This window comes from Phacochoerus africanus, chromosome 13 (assembly GCF_016906955.1).
Source record: "Phacochoerus africanus isolate WHEZ1 chromosome 13, ROS_Pafr_v1, whole genome shotgun sequence".
NCBI classification, from domain to species: domain Eukaryota; kingdom Metazoa; phylum Chordata; class Mammalia; order Artiodactyla; family Suidae; genus Phacochoerus; species Phacochoerus africanus.
The window spans coordinates 134,495-158,271 of NC_062556.1; the positions used below are offsets into that span (position 1 = coordinate 134,495).

General features: G+C 55.0%; 1 protein-coding gene across 1 annotated transcript in view; it reads left to right on the forward strand.

Annotated features, from left to right (window-relative positions):
- The first annotated feature begins 3,481 nt into the window (after positions 1-3,481).
- ATP12A (ATPase H+/K+ transporting non-gastric alpha2 subunit) overlaps positions 3,482-23,777 on the forward strand; it is a 29,086-nt gene continuing 8,790 nt past the window's right edge. The window contains exons 1-14 of the mRNA XM_047756355.1: positions 3,482-3,522; positions 4,593-4,745; positions 9,193-9,252; positions 10,078-10,281; positions 11,062-11,175; positions 12,644-12,778; positions 12,864-12,981; positions 13,213-13,481; positions 14,627-14,825; positions 14,938-15,047; positions 16,628-16,762; positions 18,969-19,161; positions 20,550-20,725; positions 21,942-22,078. Of these exons, the coding sequence (XP_047612311.1) occupies positions 3,514-3,522; positions 4,593-4,745; positions 9,193-9,252; positions 10,078-10,281; positions 11,062-11,175; positions 12,644-12,778; positions 12,864-12,981; positions 13,213-13,481; positions 14,627-14,825; positions 14,938-15,047; positions 16,628-16,762; positions 18,969-19,161; positions 20,550-20,725; positions 21,942-22,078 (2,012 nt within the window). The 5' untranslated portion in view covers positions 3,482-3,513. The remainder of the gene's footprint in view (positions 3,523-4,592; positions 4,746-9,192; positions 9,253-10,077; positions 10,282-11,061; positions 11,176-12,643; positions 12,779-12,863; positions 12,982-13,212; positions 13,482-14,626; positions 14,826-14,937; positions 15,048-16,627; positions 16,763-18,968; positions 19,162-20,549; positions 20,726-21,941; positions 22,079-23,777) is intronic.

Here is a 23,777-nt window from a genome sequence, read left to right on the forward strand (position 1 = left end):
CAGAGTGATGGGGCCCTTGACAGCTGGACCTCCTGCTGCTCCAAGAGGACCCCTCTCTCCAGCTGCCCCCACCCCCACCCGCCCCCCTCCCTGAAAGGCCCACGGTCTCATCTTTGCAGGAGCTGTGCCCTCCTCGCTCCCCTGCCTGTGTCAGGTCACCCAGCCTTCAGAACGCCCTTGGACGTGATCGAAACTGCACTGCGCGTGCCTTCCTCGGCTGTCCTGCAGACTGGCTCCGCTCACCGGCTCAGCACTGCACCTGTCAGGCCTTTGACTGTCCCACCCGGGGCAACGATCTTATCTCCTCAAAGAGCTCCTTCAGAGGGAGGTCCTGGAGTGGTGCTACAGACACAGCTCAAACGTCCGAGAAACATTAGAGGTCTAACTAAATCGCGGGGTGTCTGCGTTTGGCTCCCCAGCTCTGAAGAATGTGGCAGTTGGTGACCAAGAGAGACTCCCTCACACCTCAGAAGAGGCCAGTTCCTGCAAAGTGGACCAGGCATGTTCATATGAATGCTACCCTTCAGGTCATACATGTTAGGTGTTATCTATGTTACATACATAGGTATGTTACAACTTCCAAGATAAAGGCGAAGATGACTCAAGTGGGGAAGATATGTGTTCCTCCTAAGATTACAAAACAAAATCAAAGACTTCAGAATGCAATCAGTATTTTTCAATCACTTATTATAAGGAACATGATAATTTTCTGAATAAGGATCCTATTACCCCAAATAAGCCACAGAGAAAGAGTGCTGCAGTGCCCTAAGGCTGGGGGCACTATATGCCCCTCCCCGAGCCTGTGGCTGCCCCCGCACGCGCCTGAGCCCCTGTGGCCACCCCACCCCTGGGGCACCCTGTCCATCTGGCCACGGGTGCCGATTTCTGGAAGCGGGTTTCCTTTCTGCAGGATGTGCGAACGCCCATACGAGGGAAGAAATGAGGAAACGGGGCAGAAGCGTGCCTGACGGAAGCTTTGTTTTGTTTTTGTTTTTTCATCGTGACTCCAACTCCGGTGGAGAAATGCCGCCTCGTCACAGCCCAGCCGGCAAGCAGACGCAGGTGTGTGGGGCTGCGCGTGGGAGAGCAGGGCGGTGGGCGGGAGGCAGGAAGGGAAACTTCCTCTTCCAGGTACTTTAGCGCCTGATGTTCCACTGGCTGTTGACATGCCTCCCCCACCCCACCCCTCCCCACCCCCAGGACTGCGACGGGAGGCCCCCGGGGACCAGGAGGGGTAACGGACACATACAGGATCAGCTGCCTCTCATCTTTCTAGGAGGGTAGGGGATGGAAAAACCCCAGATAATTAAGTCTAAGTAATAAAATCTTGCCATTCCCCCCCCATCTTTCCTTTAAACTCCTAGCACTCGGAGCCTATACCATTTAGCGCTAAATTCTATTCTGTCTTGGATCATGTACTACCCTTGACTCGTTCGTGTGCCTCTTCAACTCAAGGGCAAGTCCCTCCAAGGCAGAGAATAACAAACTTAGCACCATTTCTCTCAGCCAACCCCCATGTCTGGTGCAGTTTCAAATACATGAAGTGGATGAATTGATGAAAAAAACTGGGAATGCTTATGTATTTTTGACGAATATTTGTCACTGAGGCCGTTCCTGGAAGAGACTCAGCAAGGACAGGAAAACAGCCTCAGTAGAAGCTGCCATAGGGAGTTCCCCTCATGGTGCAGTGGTTAACGAATCTGACTAGGAACCATGAGGTTGCGGGTTCAATCCCTGCCCTTGCTCAGTGGGTTAAGGATCCGGTGTTGCCATGAGCTGGGGTGCAGGTGGCAGATGCATCTCGGATCCCGCGTTGCTGTGGCTGTGGTGTAGGCCGGCGGCTACAGCTCCGATTAGACCCCTAGCCTGGGAACCTCCATATGCCGCAGGAGCGGCCCTAGAAAAGGCGAAAAGGCAAAAAGCCAAAAAAAAGAAAAGAAAAAGAAGAAGCTGCCATCACAGTCTCTGGGGCTGAGGAAGTGTCCCCCGGTTGTACCTCAGCCTGTCCTGCCCTTCGAAGAGAAGTCACTAGAACTGGGGGCAGGTCAGGGTCCAAGGCCCAGAGCAGCGTGGGAGATGACCCCTGGGGCCTAAAAGAGACGACTCTTTCTCTCAGGTGAGGCCGACTGCAGGTGCCTGTATCACACACCCCTGGGGGGCATTCCCCCTCCAGGAGCAATGGGAGGGGAAGCTCTGGGGCAGGACAACTCTGCAGGTAGGGTGGGTGCAGGGAGGAGAGGCAGAGGTCACATCCAGGACCCTGAGACTGGCACCTGGAAGCCAGGATTTCTGCAGGACCAGGCAGCTCGGGGAGTGTTCTCTGTGCAGCGGGTAGTGACCCAGGTTTTTCCAAACTTGACACCAAGATGGACAGCAATCTTCTCCAAGAGGGTTTTTACAACTTAGAGTTTTTCAACCCCTTCGATCTCCTGTCCATTAGCGCGCCCCTCCTCCACCTGCCTCTGTCCCATCCCTCCCCCCCGCACGCCCCCCCTCCCCCGAATTAGTCAGTGGGCAGGGCGTTTGCTCCCTAGGGTCCCGGTCCTCCACTCCCGTCTGTCCAGAAACACGGAGCCGCAGCCTCCGTGTGTCAGCAAAAGCTCTTCTCTGGGATTCCCAGCAAGGGGGGAAACGTGTCACACCACGTTTGTATCTCCTTACACAGCTCTCACCTCAGAAGCAGGTGCCGCGAGAGTCTGGCCTCTAAAGAACCTGATATGTGGATCTGACCAGATGCCACAGGAGTCTCCCTGTCCCTCAGGACTTAGTCAAGGAGTGACTCACTGGTGTTGCCCTGCTCCAGGGGGTGGGGGGTGGATGCGAGTTCAAATTCTGCAAGGGATGGGAGGGGGAGGGAAGAAGGGAAGTGGGGCGGGGGGAGGGGGCCGATGCGCCCTTGCGGGAGGGGACAGGGAGACGGCCAGCCCCACCGGCGGGTGGGGGTCCAGCCCAGCCCAGCCTCCCAGCAGCCTCCTCCCAGAGCCCTCCGACCTCACAGCCCCTCCATCCTTCTCCGGATCCTGCAGATATGCGGCTGTTCGGCAGAGGCTCTCCGGGCTGTTCCCGAGTTCGCTCTGCCCAACTCCATTCCCGGATAATCCCGGGCCCCTTATGGCCGGGACACCTTACAGCAGGGTCGCTGTCGGGAGCTGCCATTCCCCCACCCCCGCCCACCCCCTGCTTTGGAGCAAAGCAAGTTCTAAAGAGAAAGGCGGCTGGGGGTTTTCCCCGGAGCTCTCCGGGCTGCAGGTCGGGGCGGCCCCACGGCACTGCCCACCGGACCCCACGCCCGCCCGGAGCGCAGCCCGCGGCAGGGGGCGGAGCTGGCAGCGCATTTAAGGCCGCGCCACCTCCCGGGCCGGGCTGGCGCTGCACCGCCTGAGCCAGGACCCGAGCCGCCAGCCTCGGCCGCCGCGGGACCCCGTCACGTGCCCGGACGCCCGCCCGCCCGACGGGACCCCGGCGCCCCGGCCCCCGCCCGCCCGCCCGAGAGGACGGGTCCCCGCCCGCGCCATGAGCCAGGTGCGTGCAGCCGGGGCGCGAAGGCGCGGGGCGGGAGGGGAGAGCAGGGCGGGCTCCGCTCAGCGCTCCCACTGGCCGCTGCTCGGCTTCTCTCCTCTCCCAGCCCAAAGCGCCCTCAGTGGGAACTCCAGGGCTGGCACGGTAGAGACCCTGACGCAACCGTGGGGCGGGCCCCCGGGGGTCCTGGGCCGGCTCCATTCCCAGAGCGGCGCTGGGCACTGCACAGATGCGGTGGTCCTGAAGCCGTCCTGGGCGCTGAGCTTCAGGAGCGGTGTGGCGCTGCGCACCCGTTATCGGGCGCGTGCGGGAGTGTCCTGGGGGAGAACAGCTAACTCCCCCCCAAGAAACGGGGCGCTCAGGAGTGTCCTGGGGGAAACAGGTACCCTCTCCAAGAAACGGGGCGCGCCGGAGTATCCTGGGGGAAACAGGTACCCTCTCCAAGAAACGGGGCGCGCGGGAGTGCCCTGGGGGAGAACAGCTAACTCCCCCCCCAAGAAACGGGGCGCTCAGGAGTGTCCTTGGGGAAACAGGTACCCTCTCCAAGAAACGGGGCGCGCGGGAGTGTCCTGGGGGAAACAGGTAACCCCCCAGGAACCGGGTGCTCGGGAGTGTGTTGAGGGGAACAGGTACCTCCCCCCAAGAAACAGGGCACTCGGTAGTGTCCTGCGGGAAATAGGTTACTCCCCCCAAGAAACGGGAGGTGCAGGAGTGTCTTGGGGGAAACAGGTACACCCCCCCAACGGGGTGCACAGGAGTGTCCTGGGGGAAATGGGTTACTCCCCCCAAGAAACCAGAGTCTGGTGGGGTTGGGGTTAGGGTTAGAGGGAAATAACTTCCCATCCCAGGGAGGGGTCTCCTGAGGAAAAGCAGGTGCCCACCCAGCCTGCGCCCCCCCACCCCCGCCAGAGAAAAGGCTGGCACTGCTGTTTGCAGGAGGGGGAGAGAACCTCTTGGGAGGGGGCACCAGAGGGAGGGCGGCCTCTTCCCCGAGGTCCTGCCCTGGAGGCCTTCAGCGCGTCTCCAGAAACACCTGCCTGCCTCAGGCTAACCTGCCTCTGCTTCTCTTTCAGAAAACAGAAATTTACTCTGTGGAGCTCAGTGGAACCAAAGCCTTGGAGAACCCAGACGAGGGGGGTGGCAAGAAGTGCAAGGGCCAGAAAAACAACCTCTTGGAACTCAAGAAGAAGCCGCAGAAGGAGGAGCCTAAGAAAGAGCTAGATCTGGTCAGTGCTTCTCTCCCTAAGCCAAGTGGGTGCCTTGGGGCACTGCCCTCCCGTGGGAGCTGCCCCCAAGCCCACCTGTTATGAAAATTCAGGCTCAAGAATTTGAAAATTTCTGAGATTTGTTTCCTCGCTTAAAAAAAAAAAAAAATGGTGTGATAGTATCTGCCCAGGGGTCAGGGCCTCTGAAAGATTCCTGCATTCAGGCTGCAGGCACGCGGCCCCACAGAGAACTCAGAGGGAAGAGCCTTTGGTTCCAGTCCCCACAGGTCTGGCCCAGACCTCGCTCCTTCCTGGCGGCTTCCTTGAGATAGAAGTAACGGCTTGCCAGATTTTAGCTGATAAGATTGAACTCTCTGAGCCAGAACCACCCAGGAGGAAAAGCGCTAAACCCAGATACATTTCTGGGTATATGTGCCCCACGAGAAATAATGTCGGTGGTGAGGCTCTTAGGCTTGGACTCAAACAACCGTAGGCTCAACTGAGGTCCAGTTCTCTCTGACTGACCTGTGGCTGGGAGCCACGGTTCAAGCTTCTCTGAAACCTCCCCTGCCCCCTTTTTAATGAAAAACTGGAAATAAACAATTTGCTTGGGTCGGTGAGGGCGAAAGGTGAGATGAAACCAAGAGCATTTTGGAATTAAAGCGCTTTGGGAAAGTGCAGTGCTGATACTGTTGGGAGAGAACTTTGGAGTTAGGAGAGCTGGCCTCTCTGCAAAGAGCTGCCCTAGAACTGAAAGGTTGGCCGGGTACACCTCAGGAGGGCCAAAGGGGAAACGCTAGCATCTGCAATCATGCTAGATCTTCTCTACACTTCATTGCGACTTTACAGCTTTTTTTTTTTTTTTGTCTTTTTGCCATTTTTAGGGCCGCTCCCACAGCATTGGAGGTTCCCAGGCTAGGGGATCTAGTCGGAGCTGTAGCTGCTGGCCTACACCACAGCCACAGCAATGTGGGATCCGAGATGCATCTGCCACCTACACCCCAGCTCACAGCAATGCCGGATCCTTAACCCACTAAGCAAGGGTAGGGATTGAACCCGCAACCTCATGGTTCCTAGTCAGATTCGTTAACCACTGAGCCACAACGGGAACTCCACGACTTTACAGCTTTGACCCTGAGCTACTGGTCACCATGCAAGACCCCCCCCCCCCCCCGCCCCGTGTGCTGTAGAGCCTCTTGTTAAATACTCAGGAAGTGGGCAAACTGACTGATGCTGTGTTGGTAGCTTGAAGTCTGGTTATGGTGAGACATCAGCAAATGCTGCGAATCAGAGCTGTGTATTGATTTTTTTCTGGAGAGCTCATTGAATAGCCCAAACCACATAGTATTTGTCCACGTGTATTCTGAGGACACGGCAGACCACAGCCCTGGAATTGCACTGACCTGAATTCAAATCCCGGTTTGACTGGAGTTCAGTTTCCTATCTTGAAAAATTGGAATTAGAGATGGTACCCACCTCCGAGGGTTGTTAAGACGGTTAGATGAGACAAAGCAGGAGAAAGACTTAGGCGGTCGCTCTTTCTGTTTGTCCGTTCTTGTCTTTGTTTGTCGTTCTTTTTTTTTTTTTTTTTTTTGTCTTTTTAGGCAGATAGAAGCTCCCAGGCTAGGGTCAAATTGGAGCTGCAGCCACCAATCTACACCACAGGCACAGCAATGTGGGATCCAAGCTCTATCTTTGGCCTACACCACAGCTCATGGCAACGCCGGATCCTTCACCCACTGAGCAAGGCCTCGGATCAAACCCGCCTCCTCATGGATTATAGTCGGGTTCATTACCGCTGAGCCACAACGGGAACTCCCTGTAGTCATTCTTGCTCCCTTTGTATGTCTAGCATTTAGGAGTGTGGTCATAACGAGTCTTACTTAAAATTAGTATTTATAACATGCATATATATCCATCTATCAGATGCCTGTTAATTATAATGAGAAATTCCTTTGAGATCTGAGCATTTTGTGAAGATATGTAATATAGGAAAGGAGTTTCCATATCATTGGCCAAAATGTTCCTTTGATTCCTTGTTGAGAGAGGTTTTTTTTTCACAACCTTCTCACAAGAATCCTATCAAGCGGATATAGTTACCCTTGAATCCTCACACACACACACACACACACACACACACGCGCGCACACACACCCGCCCCAGCAAATTAGAACCTTGATGAGAACTGCAACAGCCCTGGCTTCTGAAGAAACAGGCAGAAAGTGACCCAAGCCTGAGCCAGCTGGTGCTGCCCTGTGCTGTCCCAGCAGAGTTCTCACACAGCCCACCTGCCTGCCGTCCCCCGAATCCGAATCTGGGGAGCGGGGAGGAGGCTAGTGCAGGACAGGTCCATAGAGTCTCAGGTCCATCCTCCAGGCAGTGGCTCAAATTATCTGTTAGCTTTTATCAGCCCAGAACTTAGCATACTGCGCGAGCTCCTACAGTGTATTCAGTTGATATTTGTGCAGTGATGCGAGTGAGCGGAGCTGATCTGGCCGAGGAGAGGGCAGAAAGTCTAGCTCCTAATGTAACACGAAACTTTCACATACACTTAAGAAAAGAGATGGTTCTTTACCAGTCGCAATGTAGATTTTTATTTCAGACCACGAGAGTTTTAGCTGTTTTTCTAGGGTTTTTCCTTTCTCCCTCATCTGAGTTATAGTTCTCCGTCTTTTCATTTTTATAGGTTTTGGGTGTGGTGACCTTTTTACAGATAATAGAGTCGTAGCCTCTCTTACTTCTGGTGTCTGCCCCCCTTGTGGCTGAAGTTGGTATGGGGGTTGCTGTGGGCTTTCTCATGGGAGGGGCTGATGCCTGCCCACTGGTAGGTGGAGCTGATTCTACTCCCTCTGGTGGGTGGGGCTTTGTCTCTGGGTGAGATTAGAGGTGGCTGTGTGCCTGGGGGGTCTTTAGGCAGCCTGTTTACTGAGGGGCAGGGCTGTGATGCCACCTGGACTGTTGTTTGCCCTGGGGCTTCTCAGCGCTGATGGGTGGGGCCAGATTTTTCCCAAACGGCCACCTCCAGAGAAAGGCACTGCTGCTGAAGATTCCTGAGAGCTTTGCTTCCAATGTCCTTCTCCCACATCAAGCCACATTCACCCCTATTTTCCCAGGAGGTCCTCCAAGAACTGCAGTCAGGTTTGACCCAAATTCCTATGGAGCCTCTGCTCTGCCCTGGGACCCAGTGCACGTGAAAGTCCATGTGCGCCTTTTAGGAATGGGGTCTCCGTTTCCCCCAGTCCCGTGGAGCTCCTGCGCACAAGCCCCACTGGCCTTCAATGCCAGATGCTCCAGGGGCTCTTTCTCCCAGTGCCAGATCCCCACACATGGGGGTTTGATGTGGGGCTCAGAACTCTCACTCTTGTAGGTGAGTCTCTGTGATAGTTACTTTCCAGTCTGTGGGCTGCCCACCCAGAGAGCTTGGGGTTGCTTATATCACGTAATCACCCCTCCTGCCTCTTGATGTGGCCTCCTCTTTGTCTTCCAGAGTAGGATATCTTTTTGAAAGTTTCCGGTCCATTTGGTTGAAGATTGCTCAGCTTTTTGTTGTAAGTTTTGTTGTTTTTAGGAGAGAAGTTGAGCTCCAGTCCTTCTGTCCCGCCATCATAATCCCATCTCCCACGAGAGTTTTAGAATCCTGAGTGCTGAGTCTTCTGGGGGTGGTGAGGGAGACTGAGCACCAGGTTTTCTGCTACAGGAAGAAGCTTCTAGTCCTTTAGCCCAGTGATTCTCAGAAGGCAAAGAAAGCGGGATTTTGCCCCCCAGGGGCCAGTAGGCAGTGTCTGGAGGTTATCCCTTCTCAGGGGAGGGTGCTTCTGGGTAGAAGCCCCCACAATGGAGTTATTGGCCCCAAATGTCAGTAATGCAGAGATTGAGAGACGCTCTGCTTTCGTCTAGTGCTCCTGTGGCAGAACTAGCAAGCATGCGCCCCCGCCCCCATGTTTATGTGGCAGGTGTTTAACCTGAGGGCTTCTCTGATGGGGAACTGAGCCTCAGGTACTGGAACAAGGAAGAGCAGGCGAGCTTCTGCCGGTGAGGGCCGTCAGAACACGTGAAGCGGGGAGGGCTGCTAGCATCCTCTCCCAGCCCCCTAGGTCAGGTCCAAGTTCAGCATCCAGACCCCTGGGACCCGGACAGCAGGTGTGTTAGAACATGCACCTGCTGGACATCAGACTGAGGGGACATGCCTGCTTTGCTCCTCAAAACTAAAGACACCTGCTGTGTGGGAAACAGTGACTTAAGTCTGAACTCTTCAGGGACAGAGAATCCCCGCCAGTGACCTGTCCTGCAGCAACTCTGTCTGCACTGCAGGAGCCACCTGGGACTAAAGGTTCTCTTTCCACCCCGCAATTCCTGGTCCTCTCCCAGCCTCAGTGCTGCTCCCAGCTTTCGTGGGCCTGTCAAGGCCGAGCATTTGAGCCTTTTGGAGTTATCTAATTTACTCTGTTCTTTTTTCCATGGGCCTCAGGATGACCACAAGCTCAGCAATAAGGAATTGGAAACAAAATATGGCACAAACATCATTACAGTAAGTCATCACCGACCCGGGGCGGGGAGAGAACCGGTGACCCCACAGAGGGGAAGCCTGGCTCATGTTTGTGCCAAAGAACGTGGTGCCTTTAGGATGGGTGACCTATAGCTGCATTTCAGAGAGGGCCAGCCCCCCCCGCCCCCCACCCCTGTGCCAACCTCATGAGAGAGGGCTGGTTCACCGCAGCAGCTGCGTGTCTGAACCGCAGCCCTGGCCGAGCCCTCTGCTGAGCTGTATGCCCTTGGTCACAGGCGGGTCCTTGACTGTGACAGCAGGAAAGCTGTGCTGACCAGGGAAGGTTCAGATGCTTCCTCATTGTCATGGTCAGAGGTTGCTTTCCAACCCCGTGCCCAGGAAGCCTCACAGTCCTATCCAAAGCCTCATCTGGGGAGAAAGAATGGCTGCAGGTACCCGGCGTGCCTCACAAAATCACCCACCATGGAATTAGGCTTCCTTCTGTGAATTCATCCAAAATTTCAACAGTTCTGGTGTCTTCACATCAGGAGATTTGGATGCAGCTGGTCAGGTCAACAAAAATCCCTACTGTGTGAAACCCCAGACCTGCAGGGCGGGGGCAGGGAGGCAGATGTGCAGGGGAGCGTCACCACCTCCGCACTGCTCCCCTCGGTGGCACATGAGAGGGTTCAGGGGTGTGCTGAGACAGCCGTGAGCTCTGACTGTGTGGCTCCCCGCGTGGCACAGTGGTTGCCCTGGGGCACAGCAGCCTCTCCCCGCAGGCTGTGGAAATGTGACATCCAGCGCGGGGGTGGGGGGGCAGACGTGTCTGATCTGAGTCCTATTTCCTTCGCTCGGCTTTCTCAGGGTCTCTCCAGCGCCCGGGCTGCTGAGCTCCTGGCTCGGGATGGGCCCAACGCCCTCACCCCCCCTAGGGAAACCCCGGAGATCATCAAGTTCCTCAAGCAGATGGTGGGGGGGTTCTCCATCCTTCTGTGGATAGGAGCCGTCCTGTGCTGGATCGCGTATGGGATTCAGTACTCCAGCGATAAGTCCTCCTCCCTGGACAATGTAAGGGCCTGCGTGGGTCTGCGTGGCTGGGTGCGGGGGGCCCGGGCAGAGCCCAGGGCTGCGGTCGGGGGCTACCACTGACCAATCTCTGCATGGGTGTGGGGACATCAGTCGTTTTCCAGCAGGAAAGAGAACTCGTAGCTAACTCTGATGACTCAGAGGCAGTATGAGCATGAATTTTTAAGAGAGAGAGAGACTCTTAACTTTCTAGGTGAAAAAAATCGATATTCACACTCTGTGTGATTCCGTTACTGTGAAATGTCCAGAACCAGGCAGCCTGGGGTCGCAGAGCTGATCAGCACCTGCCAGGGCGGGGCTGGGGCAGGGAGTGACTCCCGTGGGCACCAGGGGTCGGATTAGGACAGTGGGTTGTGGAGTTCCCTTCGTGGAGCAGCAGAAACTGATCTGACTAGTATCCATGAGGATGCGGGTTCAATCCCTGGCCTCACCCAGTGGATGGGGATCCGGCATTGCCGTGAGCTGGTGTGTAGGTCACAGATGCAGCTTGGATCCCGCATGGCTGTGGCTTTGGCGTAGGTCAGCAGCTGCAGCTCTGATTGGACCCCTAGCCTGGGAACCTCCATATGCTGCAGGTGTGACCCTAAAAAGACAAAAAAAAAAAAGGATGGTGGGGTGTGGTGATCGTTATACAACTGTGTCAGTTATGAGTAGTTATTTAATTACATACTTCAGGTGAGTAGATTGTGGGAACTCCGGCCGTGGGATCTGGCTCCTTCCTGATGCTTGTTTTTCCGACCGATGGCTGTCCTTCTCTCCCAGGTGTACTTGGGCTCTGTGCTTGCCCTGGTCGTTGTTTTAACTGGGGTCTTTGCTTATTACCAAGAGGCGAAAAGCACCAACATCATGGCCAGCTTCCACAAGATGATCCCGCAGGTGAGTGCAGCCGTCCCTCTGGGTCTGCAAGACCTCAGGTGAGCAGCATCGGATGAGGAGGAGACGGGGGCCTGGGAGGCACAGGGTCGCTCCCAGGCCCTGGCCCCATCCTTGCTGCCTGCAGACTCCTGGACAAGTGACGTTGTTTGTCTGAACCTCCGTTTCCTCCCGGGGTTTCGAGGTGTTCAGCATGAGGTAAGATACAGGAAAATGCCCAGTGAAGAGCAAACTGGGACAGAAGCATGAGTCACTGCACGGCATCAGCTTCGGTGAACCATCCAGACAAGAGCTGTGGTTCATGACGGTGGCTAGCAGCCACGGAGGCCAACTGTGACGCTTTATCTGTGACCATTTTTGCTGCCACTTTGGAGCTTCCCTGCTCGCTGCCCGCAGATGCTGCCCGCATGGGAGGCCCACCGCTCCACGCCCCAGGAGGCCCCAAGCCCCTGTCAGCACAGCAGGCACAGTGCCCTCCCTAGACCACAGGGCTGCCAGGGGGGGACTCTGGGGCGACTCTTGTGCTCAAAGTGGAGCCCCAGCTCTCACTGCACTCAGTTTTCCTGACTTTGAACCCTTGGGCTCAACCTTCAGGCGTCTCCCAAGACACCCCAGCAGCCTGGCTCATCTTATTTGTCTCCCTTTCCATCAGGCCCAGGGCTGTCGCTTTGCTGTGTGCCCTCATAGCGGCATTTTCTGCTTCCAGAGAAACTGCTGTGTGTGTCCACTCAAGAAAACAGTTCTGAGGGTCTTCAAGTCAAAGCCTTTGTTTAATTTTTAGATTTTGTTGTTGTTGTTGTTGTGAGTTTTTTTTGTTTGTTTGTTTGTTTGCTTTTTAGGGCCATACCTGGAGCAAATGGAAGTTCCCAGGATAGGGGTCAAATAGGAGCTACAGCTGCTGGCCTACACCACAGCCACAGCAACTCAGGATCCGAGCCTCGTCTGCGACCTATACCACAGCTCAGGGTAATGACTGATCCTTAACCCTCTGAGAGAGGCCACCTCATGGTTACTAGTCGGATTTGTTTCCACTGCACCGCAACGGGAACTCCTAAACCCATGCTTTTTTTTTTTTTTTTTCGTCTTTTGTCTTTTGTTCTTATAGGGCCACACCAGCGGCATATGGAGGTTCCCAGGCTAGGAATCGAATCAGAGCTATAGCCACTGGCCTACACCACAGCCACAGCAACGCCAGATCCAAACTGCATCTGTGACCTACACCACAGCTCACAGCAATGCCGGATCCTTAACCCACTGAGTGAGCCCAGGGATCCAACCGGCATCCTCGTGGATACTAGTCAGCTTCGATGCCACTGAGCCTTAACGGGAACTCCCTTTGTTTCGTTTTTGCCGTTCTGATAGCTATGGGTTCCAGTGCCCCCGGCCACCTGCCCATGACATCGGGGATCGGGGGAGGGTCGGCACCAAGCCGGGAGGGAAGCTGAGACAGGGTGCTGTTTTCCTTGCACAGCAAGCCCTTGTCATCCGCGACTCAGAGAAGAAGACGGTTCCTGCAGAGCAGCTGGTGGTGGGGGACATAGTGGAGATTAAAGGCGGAGACCAGATTCCTGCGGACGTCAGGCTGCTGACGGCCCAGGGGTGTAAAGTGAGTGTTGTGGGTGCTCCCCAGCTGTGGGGTCGCGGGCAGGGAGCAGGTGCCTCATGTTGAGCTCTTTGCCCGACCTCTTCAGGTGGATAACTCATCGCTCACGGGGGAGTCAGAGCCCCAGCCCCGCTCCTGTGAGTTCACCCACGAGAACCCCCTGGAAACTCGGAACATCGGCTTCTTCTCCACAACTTGCCTGGAAGGTACGTCCAGCCGCACGCAGGCTGCCGGCTGCGCTCGTGTCACTTTGTCCCCTCTCCCTCGTCAGGCTCTAGGTTTCTGTCTCTTTACCATTTCTTGCTGCAAAGCTTGTCCAAGGCAAACCCGCCCTGAAGGGCTCAGCGCGCCGGGGCTGGGCCCTGGCGGTATCCTGAGCGGGCTGGCCGTGTGCCCCCTGGTGAGGGCCCCGAGTAGACTGTCTGCTCCTCCCGTAGGCACGGCCACGGGCATGGTCATCAACACCGGGGACCGCACCATCATCGGGCAGATCGCCTCGCTGGCCTCGGGAGTCCAGAACGTGAAGACGCCCATTGCCGTCGAGATAGAGCACTTCGTTCACATCGTGGCTGGCGTGGCCGTCTCCATCGGCATCCTTTTCTTCATCATCGCCGTGTCCATGAAGTACCACGTCCTGGACTCCATCATCTTCCTCATCGGCATCATCGTGGCCAATGTGCCCGAGGGCCTCCTGGCCACGGTCACGGTGAGGCTGAGCTGCGAGTGCCCACACCCTGACCCCACTAACCTGCCGCTCCGCTGTGCGCGGTCAGCTCCCGCCACAACCGACTTTCTTAGTGGGACAAGAGGAATGTGTGTTCATATTTGAGTGCATTGTTCCCCCAAACCTTGTATTTTCGTTTTCAGGAGATCTATCGGCAAATCACATGTGATACGTTGCCCTTTTTTTTTTTTTTAATCTTTTTGCCTTTTCTAGGGCCGCACCTGCGGAATATGGAGGTTCCCAGGCTAGGGGTTGAATCAGAGCTGTAGCTGCCGGCCTACACCACAGCCACAGCAACGCCAGATCTGAGCCTCGTCTATGACCTAAACCACAGCTCACAACAAGGCCGGATCCTTAACCCACTGAGCGAGGCCAGGGATCAAACCCTCGACCTCCTGGTTCCTAGTCGGATTCGTTAACCACTGAGCCACGACAGGAACTCCAACCACTCACAGATTTTCTAGAAGCCTGATACCTTACCCACATTTCCAGAGTTCTTAAAAAGAAAACAAGGGCGTTCCCATTGTGGCTCAGCAGGTTAAGAACCTGACTCGTACCCATGAGGACGCAGGTTCCATCCCTGGCCTCACTCAGTGGGTTAAGGATCCACTGTTGCCGTGAGCTGTGGTGTAGGTCGCAGATGTGCCTCGGATCTGGCATTGGCTGTGGCTGTGGTGTAGGCCAGCAGCTACAGCTCCGATTTGATCCCTAGCCTGGGAACCTCCATATGCTGCAGGTGCAGCCCTAAAAAGACAAAAAAAAAAAAAAAAAAAAACCCTGCTGAGCTCTTGAAGTGAATCACATGTTCCCCGATTCCCCAGAGCAGCAGCCGAGCCCTCTGGGCCAGCCCTTGTTTGTGGCAACAGGGGCTGGAACATCAGTCGGCGTAGCCTTGCGCAGCTTTGCTGCCTGTGGGTCCCTTCGCATCATTTTTCCCAAGGGGCAAAGGTACCAAAAGCCTCCCGTATTTACTGAAGAAAGGGCTGAGACGGCTAGGGCTTTCTGTGGCCTCTGAGCTCTGGTCTGTCTGTGCTGTGTCTGCCACCACACCAGAAACTCGTCTGGCCCTGTCCCTGCCTGACTGAACCACCCTGAAAACGATGGCTTTCTCTCTCCCCCTCGTCTAGGTGACTCTGTCGCTGACAGCAAAGCGGATGGCCAAGAAGAACTGCCTGGTGAAGAACCTGGAGGCCGTGGAGACCCTGGGCTCCACCTCCATCATCTGCTCGGACAAGACGGGGACCCTGACCCAGAACAGAATGACCGTGGCCCACCTGTGGTTCGACAACCAGATCTTCATGGCGGACACCAGTGAAGCCCATTCAAGTAACACGCGCCCTCAGCCTGGCCCCGCGCGGGCGGGGGGCTCAGCAGAGGGGCCGTCGGCCCTCAGGGGACCGCGGGCACGGCACCCTCGGCATCCGTGTTCCTCTTCCAGACCAGGTCTTCGATCAGAGCTCGGCCACCTGGGCCGCCTTGTCCAGGATCATCACCCTGTGTAACCGGGCTGAGTTCCGGCCAGGCCAGGAGAGCGTCCCCATCATGAAGGTGAAGCCTCGGGCGGCGGGGGGCGTCCCTGCCAGAGGAAGGCGCCTTGGCTGTCCCCGTGTGGTGCTGGACGTCGTCTCTCCGGCTGAGCGACGTTTGTGCTGTGAAGAGCGAGTCCACTGACCAGATTGTAGAAAACCCTCTTCTCTGTAACTGGCTCCGAGAACCCTAAAAGCGCTCAGATGATGCTCTCAGGCCTTTTGAAAATTCTGTCTCATTCCAGAAAATGGATGTGCCTTTAAGTGACTCTCTTCTTTACCAGCTAAGAGGGTATAATCGAAGGCTCTTCGTTAGATAAATGCCATCCCTGGCAGGACCCTAGAGCGGATTCCTCTTGGCTGCAGATGGAGTCCCTGTAATTGCAACATATAAAAGCCAACTCCTCCCCCGCTCCTCCCTCCTCCCCCCTCCTGCCCTCCCTTGTCCCCTCCTCCCTCCCTTCCCACCTCTCCCTCCTCCCCCTCCCTCCCCTCGTCCCGTCCCACCTCCCTCCCCTCCACCCTCTTCTCGCAGTGAGTCACTGAATCTCTGCTCTCCTGGCTTTTCTGTTTGCCATCTTTTTCCTTCATGGGCTCTTACTCTTTCTTATGGTTTTTGTTTGCTTTTCTTTCTCTGTCGCCCAGGTCACTAATTGTCCTTTTGGCCAATTACTCCTCTGTATCTTTCAAATCCTTATCTCCAGGACTAATTTCTCACCCAAACTCTGGGACCTTCGCCTAGCCGTGTGTTTCCATTTGGAAGTTTTGTGTGTTACACTCTCAATACAGAGTCACTTGTCCCCTTCCATCTGGACCCAGACCGGCTCCAAATTAATATCTGGTCCCACATTTTCTATTTTCCTGTGATGTAATTATTTTACTTGTCATCCAGGTAAAACTTTTAGAAGCCGTCTTTATCTTTATATCCTTTCCAGATGTCTAGCGCATCACCGAGTCCTATTACTCTTGTTTCAGAATATCTATAATTATGCATTTCTGCTGAATCACCAATACCTTGCTCTAAACAGCGGTACTGGCCTCTTAACTGGCCTCCACGATCCCCCCCCCCCCGCCCCGATCCCTCCCCCAGGCTTTCCTGCCTGCCACTCATTTTCCTTAAATACCGCACTGGAGGAACTTCTCCATCTGACTTTGTGCAGAAACTTTCCGTACGTCTCTGCCCTGCTTCTCGAGTGTAGGCCTCAGCCGCTTCCAAGGCCCTCTGAATCCACAGCGCCCTCCTCCCCCAGCTGTCCTCCGGCCATCCTTGACGGAACACTGGTTTCTAGAAGGCTTTCTTCTGCTCCTCTCCATAGATAACCCACCTGTCTTGCAAGATCTAGCTCCGAGCTGCTTCTTCCAGAAAAGCGTCCAGCCTCAGAGGTTCCGCCTTTCCTGAGCTTCCCTGACACCAGCAGGCGGCACCAGGCAGCCGCGTGTAGCTCGTAGTGTGTTGTGTGTAGCGTGCCTCGGTCTTAAGTCAGTCACTAACTGAGGTGTAAGGTTTTCTTCCTCCGGTTACAGAGGAAGCTTAGTTCATTGGAAATAATCACAAAAGAAGCAGACTAGGTGCTGCAAGTATGTCTCTCTTCTGATTTTCAGAAAGTTGTGGTTGGCGATGCCTCAGAAAGTGCCCTTTTGAAATTCTCAGAGGTCATTTTGGGTGATGTGATGGAAATTAGAAAAAGAAACCGCAAAGTAGCTGAAATCCCTTTTAACTCGACCAACAAATTTCAGGTGAGTTTTTCCTCACAACTGTATTATTATTATTATTATTATTATTATTGTCTTTTTAGGGCCACACCTGCAGCATACGGAGGTTCCCAGGCCTAGGGGTCAAATCGGAGCTGCAGCTGCCGGTCTACACCACAGCCACAGCAACGCCAGATCCAAGCTGTGTCTGTGACCTACACCACAGCTCATGGCAACGCCAGATCCTTAACCCACTGAGCGAGGCCAGGGATCGAACCCTCATCCTCATGGATCCTAGTCTGGTCCGCTAATTGCTGAGCCACGACGGGAACTCCCACACCTGAATCTTTATCATCACTAGAACCGCATTTCTACCTGCAAGTACTCCCTGGCTAATATGTCCTTCGAATGATACCCGAGCTCAGGGATGCGGGGCCTGGACATTGGGTAAACCGAGAGCAGGTTTCCCTGAAGTGCGTGGGGGAAATAGGAAAGCGACGGTCTCGCCGGGGTCTGTGTTCCTGCGCATGGTCTGTCCGTGACACGCGCCCACATGCACACACGGACCAGCGCCCGCACGGGGTAACCTCGGTGCAGATGAGGGGCGCCCACCTCGTCCCAGAGGACAAGCAAATGTGGGGACATGGGGAGAAGCAGGACTGCACGAGGTCTGGGTGGGGCGCTTGACACGCTTCCTCTCGCTTAATTCTCATGTTGCGCCTGCGGGGTGGGACCAAGCCCCCCCGAAACCGGCAGGTGGAAGCGGCCTCAGAGTCCCACAAGCATCTGAGGGGCGCGGCCAGTTCGCACACCTCTGGCTCCTGAGTCTGTGCCTTTTCCACCACGACACAGGCAGGGCATTTAGTTCCGGCCTGGAGCAAGCAGTGCCCTTCCTGAGACTGGCAACACCGCTGTCCAGTTGGCCCCGCGTGCTGTGTGGAGCGCTCTCCTTTCCACCCCCTGCTTGGGAGGAGCGTGGCCATCCCTGCCGGCTGTCCCTCCCCTCACCAGGTGTGGGGGGGAGCCAGCCCTCAGCCATGCCCCCCCGCCCCCCACCTCCTGTTGCTGCAGGCAGCTTCCCCTGCCCCTCAGAGCTGAGATCAAGCAGCCGGACGTGGTCTTTGCATCACAGACATTGTACAGATAGGATGCCATGATGGCGTGGGAGTTTCTGGAAATGACCCACGCATTTTGTTTGGAAGGAATTTAGGATCGGAGAATAACTGCAGCACACATCTTTGTGGATAAGTGGCCAGTGAAGAATCATGGCTAGCCAAGTAGCCAAGTAAGCAAAGGTGTGATGTTAAAATCCAGGGAGTTCCCTGGCAGCCTCGTGGTTAGGGCTCAGCACGTTCACCACTGTGGCCCAGGTTCAGCCACTCCACACCGCAGCCAAAAAAATGATATAAAATACAGAGGAAATCAGATCTCTGATTTCAGAACATTCAGGATGTAAGTGGAACTAGAACAAGTAACAGTCCTACAAAGCACTCGTCATAACCACGAACAGGGGCTGATTTCCACACGTGTTAAAAAACGACCAAACAAACAAAAACTACCAACTTAGAATCAACCGATAGACCCGAATTGGTAGGGTTTTTCTTTGTAACTGACTCGTTCTCTCCCAAATACTCCCGCCTCCTAAAGTTCCTTTTAAGGACTTAGAAGGGTACCTGGGTATAGTCTGGACGTCGTCAGACTTAGCACCTTTATTACTGTCTGTACGTGTTTTCACATCTTCCCCGATTATCTCAGGAGGCAGGTGGAAGTAGAGCTGCTCGGTCAGAAGGTGTCGCTCTTACAGTGGTTCTGTCCCCTGCGGGCCCGTGCGTGACAGCCCGTCCCACACCCCAGCAGAGCTGCCAGCACCCACCTGCGCCCAGGCTGCTTCTCACAGCAGGGAGGTCAGGGCAGCAGCTCTTGTTCCAGGCAGAAGGTTTCTGGGTCCCAGAGCTGCCAGGGTCAGTTTCAGAGACAAGCTGTACTTGGTCTGAATTCAGACTCAGGGGGTGTCGCCCTGGGCTGGGACAGCGCTGGAGCTCTGCATGTGTCCTGGGCCCAAGAGGAGGGACAGGCCCTGCCTGCAGAGAACGCACCTCCTAGCGTGTGGAGGACCACGGGCAGCTGAGAAAGGATGTGTGCGTCCTGGTCACGGGGCTGCCCTGCAGGTCTGCATGGTTCAGGCCCCAGGACCAGGCGGGTCACCCCCGCATGGCACGGCCCGTCTCAGCAGCCGCGTTCCTCTCCCCAGCTCTCCGTCCACGAGACCGAGGACCCCGACGACAAGCGTTTCCTGGTGGTGATGAAAGGGGCCCCCGAGCGGGTCTTGGAGAAGTGCAGCACCATCATGGTCAATGGGCAGGAGCAGCCCCTGGACCGGAGCACGGCCGAGGCCTTCCACACGGCCTACATGGAGCTGGGCGGCCGGGGCGAGCGCGTGCTGGGTGAGGGCCCGCGTCTGCCTGTTAGGCCCGGGAAGGGAGCCTCTGGCGACCCCTCGAGTCCCAGGGGGCAATGTGGTGACCCGGGGAGGAGCCCCGCAGGAAGAGCAGGGCGGGGTCCCGGAGGCTTCAAGGGGTCCCTCTTCCACCTGGACCGCGGCATGAGGGCCAGGACGTGCAGGGGGCTGGGGTCCGCCAGGGACTGCAGAGGAGGCAAGTGGCTAGGGCCCAGGGGAGGGTGGAGCGGGTGCCTTGGGGGTGAGGCTGGGACGAGGGGCCCAAGCTTGTGCCCGGACTTCGTGCTGCAGCGAGCAGAGGGCCCTGGCGGCCGCGCCAGAGGTGACAGATCACAGTGTTTGGGAAAGGCTCCTAGCTGGGGGGGACGCGTGGGTCGCAGGGGCAGGTCTGCGTCCCCCCATCCCACCTGCACCCGCCCGGGAAGAACTGGAGTGTGCAGGGCAGATAGAGACCAGCGGAGGTGGCATGAGTGAGGCTTAGCGACTCATTGGAGGAAAAAGTAAGTTTGGAAAAGAGTTGAAGACGTCCGGCTTCGTGAGCGGAAGGGGACTGCCAGTCCCTGGGAGCAGGGAGGTTACAGGGGAGGAGCCTTCGAAATACAGCCACCGAGGCGGGCGCCTGGCAGTGGTAAGGTAAGTGGGGTCACAGGACGGGGCTGTGGTGAGACTCGGGGCCGGCAGAATGGCACCTGTAAACTCCCGCCCGGTGCCCGGTTCCAGGTAACAAGTCCACGGTGATGCACAGCCCCGTGCAGATCGGGGACGTTCTCGCCAGGAGAGAGGGACTCTGAGGCATGGGGTTTCTGGAGGATATTTGAGTTTGTGCAGCAAACACAATGTGTGAATGAGGTGATGGTGCCGGCACCCCTGAACCTCACAGCACCGGAGGGTCTTTTCAAGGCAAGACGGCCGCCCGTCTGCCGAGAGTTGCTCCGGGAACCAGGGCTTGACTCTCAAAGCCTGTGCTTCCCTGAGACGCGGAAAGCGCGCCCCACGCCTCGTGGCTGCTGTGAAAAGCTGCGGAGAAGGGTCCCTTCGCTGGCTTGTGCAGCCGCTGTTGCTCGGCCTCAGAGGGCCTCCTCCAACCCCCGCCCCCGTCCGTGCTCTGCACACTCCGCCTCCTCGCGTCTGTCCCCCCCACGGGGGCGTCTTCAGAAGTACAGGCTGTCAGCTCCGGGCTTTGTAGCCCCAGGCCCTCACAGAGCACAGTAGCTTATTTTCCTAAACATGCGAGTTACGGAGCGGAAAGAAGGAGACGTCCCCTCGGAAGTACTGGCAGCACACGAAGCACGGGGAGTGTCTGAAAACGGTCCTTCTTTCTCTTGTCATTTCTGGTCCTCGTTTCATGGGCTCCCAAATTCATATCCATTTCAGGCTTCTGTCACCTCTACCTGCCGGCGGATGAGTTTCCAGAAACCTACTCGTTTGATGTCGACACGGTGAACTTTCCCACGTCCAGCTTCTGCTTCGTGGGCCTCTTGTCCATGATCGACCCGCCTCGGTCCACGGTCCCCGACGCGGTCGCCAAGTGCCGGAGCGCGGGCATCAAGGTGGGCCTTCTGCCTTCCCGGCTTGAAGTCCTCCTCCACGTGTCCTTCTGGGGTGACTTCTCACAGCAGAGTCGGTGTTTAGGTTCCTTCAACTAAATGTCACAATTTTTTTTTTAATTTTTTTGTCTTTTTGCCTTTTCTAGGGCCGCTCCCACGGCACATGGAGGTTCCCAGGCTAGGGGTCTAATCGGAGCTGTAGCCACCGGCCTACGCCAGAGTCACAGCAACTCGGGATCCGAGCCGCGTCTGCGACCTAAACCACAGCTCATGGCAACACCGGATCCTTGAGCAAGGCCAGGGATCGCACCCACAACCTCAGGGTTCCTAGTTGAATTCGTTAACCACTGCGCCACAACGGGAACTCCTAAATGTCACAATTCCCTTTTAAAACTCTGCTGGCACGGTACTAAGATTTTAGTAACTGTCCCATAAAAGCAAAGTGTTTGTGGGAGAAACCGCAGGAGTAACTGCAGTGAGCAGAGTGCTGTCCCTGTGCCACGAAGTGGCCGTGTCTCGCCCTAGACGCTGATGGACAATGAGACATTTTATGGGGGCTCCCCGGGGGGTTAAGCAGGTTGAGGATCCCACACTGTCACTTCTGTGGCTCACATTCAACCCCTGGCCTGGGTACTTCTCATGCTGCAGGCGTGGCCACAAAAAAAAAATGATTTTATTTGTTTAAAAAAAATTTTTTATTGTTATTTCCCCAATACAGTTATTTTTTCTACTGTACAGCATGGGGACCCAGTTACACATACTTGAATCCATTCTTTTTTCTCCTATTATCATGCTCTATCATAGGGACTAGACATAGTTCCGAGTGCTACACGGCAGGATCTCATTGCTAATCCATTCCAAAAGCAATGGTTAACCCTAAGCTCCCAATCCATCCCACTCCCTCCCCCTAAGATTTTATTCCCACATATGAATTCCATTACTGTGCAAACTCCTAGCTGGAGCCCGTGAAGCTGCCTGAGGAGAGAGCCTCGGCCCCCTCAGATGCACTTCCCTCAGAGGAAGGGGCTTCCTCTCAGGTCAGAGGAGGAGACGAAGGAGGCTTAGGAGCAAGGGTGGGGTCGTGGTCTCTGACGGGAAGGTCAAGACTGCCCCCAGGGGCGAACCCCAGGGGTCACCAGCCGGGCTCTGCCATCCTGGCCGGGGTGGGGGACGAGCCGAGCTCCTCAGTGTCCACGGGCCCTTCTCCTTTGTGCTCTAGGTCATTATGGTGACGGGCGATCATCCCATCACAGCCAAAGCTATTGCCAAGAGCGTGGGTATCATTTCCGCCAACAGCGAGACGGTGGAAGACATCGCCAAACGCCTCAGCATTGCCGTGGAGCAGGTGGACAAGCGGTGAGCTCAGAACCAACGCAGCCCAGCTCAGGCGCTTGGCACCAGGCCCAGTTGCCTCTGGAGAAACGTGCTGCTCGGAGCAAAGCTCCCTTCTGCCAAACATCCTCTTAGGGCACTGCAGGGCTGGTGTACTCTAGGATTGATACCTGCATTCACCATTCCAAGCTTCCTTGAGCACCTCACATGTGCCAGGCACTGTGCTGACAGCACAAAAATGACCTCTCTGCACTTCCTGTGTGAAATTCCAACCCAACCAAGTTGCATTTAGTCCATTAACATTTAAGTTAGTTATGGATAGGTATGTTCTTCCTGACATTTTATTAATTGCTCTGGCTTTGGTTTTGTGGCTCTTTTTTCTTCCCTTCTTCTCTTGTTCTCTCCTCTTGTGGTTTGATGACTCTCTGCAGTGTTGTATCTGAGTTGATTTTTCTTATCTGTTTGTGTATCCATTGTAGAATTTTGGTTGGAAGTTACTCTGAAGTTTTGATATGAGTCTATATATATATATACAAGATTGTTTTAAGTCGTTGTTCTCTTAATTGCAAGTGCATCTCCAGTGTCTTGCGTTTGTTCCCTCCTCTTCTCATGATTTCTGATTTTGGTGGCATAATTGTGCATGAATGATTTCGTATCTTTACTGTATATATACCTTTACTGGTGAGCCTTGTCATTTGTGGTATTTTTGTTTCTGGTTGCAGCCTTTTCTTTTCTGCCTAGAGAAGTTCCTTTAGTATTTGTTGTAAGGCTGGTTTAGTGTTGCTGAATTCTCTCAGCTTTTGCTTATCTGTGAAGGTTTTGATGTCTCCTTCAAATCTGAATGAGAGCCTTGCTGGGTAAAGTAATCTTGGTTGGAGGTTTTTTCCTTTCATCACGTTGAGTATATCATACCACTCCCTTCTGGCCTGCAGAGTTTCTGCTGAAAAATCTGCCGGTAACCTTATCAGGGTTCCCTTGTGTGTTATTTGTGTCTTTTCCCTAGCTGCTTTCAAGATTTTCTCTTCGTCTTTAATTTTGGTCAGTTTGATTAATAGGTGTCTTGGGGTGTTCCTCCCTGGGTTTATTGTATATGGTGTTTGTTGTGCTTCCTGGATTTGAGTGGGTGGTTCCTTCCCCATGTGAGGGAAGTTTTCGGCCATTATCTCTTCAAATATTTTTTCTTCGCCTTCTCTCTCTTCTCCTGCTGGCACCCCTATAATATTGGTGCATTTAATGTTGTCCCAGAGTTCTCTGAGACTCTCAACCCAACGAAGTTGATCTGAAGACTTAAGTACCTAATTTTGAGTAGAAACTTGGAGCAAAGACTTTATAGGCAAGGACTGGCCATTGAAGCCATTGTGTAATCAGGAATGTCAAGAATCCTTTGCATCCAGCACATCCGCTCATGGGCCTCTTGAGATTGATTCGCTCAGCTTCGTAACTGAAACCGTGGAAACGTACTTCTCTTTGCCTTTTTATTTGGTAGAAAACAGAATGAAGGCTTCCTAAGGAAAGAAAGACTCAGGTTTTCCTGTGTCCTCCTTTTAACCATGTTCATCCTTTAATCCAAACGTTGTCCATTTATTCTGTATTCTCTCAACAGTTCCCTGCTGAGCGCCAGCAGTAACCAGGCTCTGTGCTAGAGCTGGAACTGTAGCAGCAGACAGATCAGACACTCTCCCCGTGTCCAGTGCTCCTCTGTGTAAAGAACTTGATGTTGGGA